The following is a 1,063-nucleotide window of genomic DNA, read 5'->3' on the forward strand; positions in this document are numbered from 1 at the left end:
TTGCAACTTCCGACTTGGGGGCACGAAATACTACTTGAACGAGCACTTAATGAATTTCCAATCACCACTGTGCGCTTGCAAGACCGCTATGGCACGGACGCACCACCATCGAATGCGCTCTTTAAAACACTATGTTTACTTACATGTATTAATATTACAGCACTACACAAACACCAATGGATCAGTAAATACAAGCAACAAAACGTGAGCTATATTGATTTGCTCCAGAATGGTAAGCGGCTTGGGTGCTGCTACATCCGCGCAGCACAACCCACAGACTCACTCGCCTCTAGTTCTGGTACGCTATTATGTTTGCACACGCGCTGCTAATACAATACAGGCGATGCTTAGGCGGCCAGCTTCTTAGCAATCTCGGCGAAAGACTTGCCCTGCGTGGTCGCGACCGCCAGCTCCAGCTTGGATGGCTGGCGAGAGCCGTCTCCGCCGGCCAGGGTGCCGGAACCCCACGGAGATCCCCCATGGATCTCGTCCATGTTAGAAAGCTCGGAAGCACGGTAGCCCAGGGGAACGTACGTCATGCCCTGGTGGGTCAGGAACGTCAGGGTCGTGAAAGCCGTGGTCTCCTGGCCGCCGCCCTGGGTGCCCGTGCTGAAGAAAATGCCGGCAGGCTTGCCCACCAGAGCACCAGTAGCCCACAGACCGCCGCACGAGTCGAAGAACGCCTTCATCTGCGAAGGCAGCGAGCCGAAGCGCGTGGGGAAGCCGAACAGGATACCGTCCGCCTCCTTCAGGGTGTCCGGGGTGGCAATCGGGTAGTCCTTCTTGGGCGCAGCGTGGATCTGGGCCAGCAGCTCCTCGGGCAATGTCTCGGCCACCTGGTAGATCTCGGCAGTAACGCCCTCCACAGACTCGATGCCCTTCTTGATGGTCTCGGCCATCGTCGAGACGTGGTTGTAGGTGGAGTAGTAGACGATCGCGATCTTAGCCATGTCACTTGAGTTGAGTTGGTTCTGTTTCGGAGAGAGGAGATTCAGGAATGAGCCTCAGCAATGAAGCTGCGATCAAAAAGATCAAAGGGCTGCTGCTGTCGAGCAGGGGGGGG

The 1,063-nt window shown here is 56.3% G+C and overlaps 1 protein-coding gene across 1 annotated transcript; it reads right to left on the reverse strand.

Annotated features, from left to right (window-relative positions):
• Positions 1-138: 138 nt before the first annotated feature.
• PPTG_20266 (NAD(P)H:quinone oxidoreductase, type IV) lies at positions 139-991 on the reverse strand (the record flags this gene model as incomplete). Its single annotated transcript, XM_008919030.1, has 1 exon — positions 139-991. A coding segment is annotated over one exon (644 nt), but the record flags the coding sequence as incomplete, so codon positions are not given.
• Positions 992-1,063: the final 72 nt, after the last annotated feature.

Source organism: Phytophthora parasitica, assembly GCF_000247585.1.
Source record: "Phytophthora parasitica INRA-310 unplaced genomic scaffold supercont2.444, whole genome shotgun sequence".
NCBI lineage: Eukaryota > Oomycota > Peronosporomycetes > Peronosporales > Peronosporaceae > Phytophthora > Phytophthora nicotianae.